This window comes from Mya arenaria, chromosome 10 (genome assembly GCF_026914265.1).
Source record: "Mya arenaria isolate MELC-2E11 chromosome 10, ASM2691426v1".
NCBI lineage: Eukaryota > Metazoa > Mollusca > Bivalvia > Myida > Myidae > Mya > Mya arenaria.
Window position 1 is genome coordinate 51398484 of NC_069131.1, and position 2589 is coordinate 51401072.

Genomic DNA, 2589 nt, shown 5'->3' on the forward strand with positions numbered 1-2589 from the left:
ATAGAACCAAGTCTCGGAAAATTTGAGCCCATGATCACCTTATGCGGGGTATCCTCGTGACAAAACGGTTGGCTAAAGATCACAAAGGACCTGATTCGCAATGATCAATCATTGTCATGATGATTTTTAAATGTAGCATAGCCTATCATTTTCCAGTTTACCTTCTGTTTATTAGCATATCCATGTTGTTTTTTCTTTGCAACTTTTACCGTTGTCGGGAACAGTTTATCAATGAACCCCTCAATCCAAATTGTGCACTATTTTACTGGTCAATGAATACGGAATGTGTGGGTATTAAACATGATATGGGTCTTCATTATGTTCAGGTTTACTTCCATTTAGGCCAGGGACTGCCTATGTGTGTAGCTTAAGGTATATTACATTATCCATATATGGAATGCAATTTTTTCCTTGGACGTATTTCTTAATACCATTTAGATATAATCCGTGGACAGCTATAACCCTTTAGTTACGGCTTAGACGAGTGAACTTTGAGAGCAATTGAACTATTTTTCTCTTAATAAAATTAGCAAAATTACCCTCATATCGCCTAACTACGGACGAGACTCATACAATAACAATAAGGACTCTTTGAAGGCTTTTGTTTTCTAAATACCATTAAGCGTGTGTAAAAAGTGTGTGTTGCGTTCTTCTAATATACTGCCCCTAGAATATCTTAGTAATTCTGCTTAAGGGTGTCTACTATAACGTTCATATTCGCCTAGTATAACCAATCCCTTGTACATTCTTGCAAAAATTAACCCAACTCCTTACTAATTTTAGGAAACGTTTCATTTAAAGTACTTGCTATGTACATATGTTCTTTCTTCTCCCTACTATTTCGCCTTGATACAGGTCAGCAAGTATGTAGATACTTCTCGTATGATCCTGGTATGACCTGCTAATAAATACACACTCCGAATGAGGGTCGGTTTGTTCTGCTATTGTCAGAAACATTAAACATTTGAGTAAACTTGTTGGTTGTCTATGCCTTTCCTTTTTACTCCTTTTTCATTACGTCCTCTACATCGTTTCTGTCAACGTCTGGTTTTAAAGGTTCTACTGCGGTTGGTGGCAGTTGAAATAAAGTTCACTTTACAGTAAAAAAGACATACTGTATGCTGACTTGCGTAACCTGATATCGTAGCTTTTACTGAAACATGGCTGATATTTAACATTGAATCTGAGTAAGTATTTCCTGCTTTTCATACTTCTTAGACAGACCAACTGACCGACATGGAGTTGTCATTACTTTCAATAACATAATTAGTGTTACACATTTGTACAAGAGCGACGGGATACTGAAGTTTGCGACAAAGAAAGCCATTAGCTTGAACTAAGTATAACTAATGAATGTTTTGTTGAGTTCTTTTTACAGAACTGTTATATACTAAACATCTTGTTCAATATCGTTTAAGTTGTTACATGAATCGAAATCGCCCATAGGTAAAAAACGAGAGCGAAATATAACACTAAGAAAACAATACATCGTTTCATTAAAGGCAATGCCAAAGAAAAAAGGTTTCATTTTACTTTATTTATACAAATTGAAATATAACAATATTCTAAGCAAGCTTCACAGTTGTTCTCTTTTTTCGGAATTGAGTATCTTTAAATGCCAGTTCTATGATGGCGCCCAGTTTGGTGCAGGGTTATTCCCAGAGTAGGACTTCAGTGCCCTGGCCGCCCAATACACCTGTTTTAACGTTACATCAAGCTCCTCCTTCAGCTTATTGTCCTCGGTGTTTCCACTCTCATCTAGTGTTTCGTGGGCTTGTGGAATGGCTGTACCCGTTGGTACAGCAATCATGCCCATACCGCCCGTAAATATCCGAAGCTGTACAGCGGCTCTTGATCCTCCCATTGGTCCTTGAATAATAATCATATTAATTAAAATAATAATAATATAATAATAATAATAATAATAATAATAATAATAATAATAATAATAATAATAATAATCACAAGAACCATACTTTTTTCTTTAAAAAATAGGACAGACTTTAAAATGCAAATAGTTATACAATGGTATTTAAGTAATAATGCTAAATAATAATTAAAACGTTGATACCGATGGCATAGGTAACAAATCCACATGGCTTCCATGCCACAGTGTGTGGGGGAATGTTGTCCATGAGATTCGTCAGGGCGGGGGGTAGGCACCAGTTGTATTCAGCACATACAAGTACGATTGCGTCCAGGGCTGTTAATGATGAACATTAATGAATGTAAACGGAAACAAAATACTTTATCTTTGAAGTAAACATTTCACATTGAAATACAACTCCGCCATTTTCTTTCTTCACTAGTTCACATAAACCAGCGTCAACGAAAAACATTAAGAAGAAGAACATAAACTGTAAACATTGGTAATATACCAATGACTTGCCTTTGAATCTTTCATTCAGATCCTTTATGTTTTGAGGTACAGCCGAAGGGTTGAACATAAAATTCAAGGACTGTTGTGTCAGTGGAAGATCTTCTTTCAACGGATCTGAAATTCCAACAGTGGTTGATAAATGAAATTAGATATAGATGGGTTCAGTTTCTCCAGTAGTAAAGTTATGCAATTATGATAGTAGAAGTTGC

General features: G+C 35.7%; 1 protein-coding gene across 1 annotated transcript; it reads right to left on the reverse strand.

Annotated features, from left to right (window-relative positions):
• Positions 1-1479: 1479 nt before the first annotated feature.
• Positions 1480-2199, reverse strand: LOC128206126 (uncharacterized). The gene is made up of 2 exons (XM_052908394.1): positions 2072-2199; positions 1480-1869 (listed from the first exon to the last, which is right to left on the reverse strand). Exons 1-2 carry the CDS (start codon positions 2133-2135, stop codon positions 1625-1627), a joined length of 309 nt encoding a protein of 102 aa, XP_052764354.1. The 5' UTR covers positions 2136-2199; the 3' UTR covers positions 1480-1624.
• Positions 2200-2589: the final 390 nt, after the last annotated feature.

Excerpts from the sequence above, each read along its gene's own strand:
- LOC128206126 (XM_052908394.1), bottom strand. The coding sequence starts at position 2,135 with ATGGACAACATTCCCCCACACACTGTGGCATGGAAGCCATGTGGATTT. Across the intron at positions 1,870-2,071 it reads ATTTGTTACCTATGCCATCG|GACCAATGGGAGGATCAAGA; the intron begins GTATCAACGTTT and ends TTATTATTCAAG.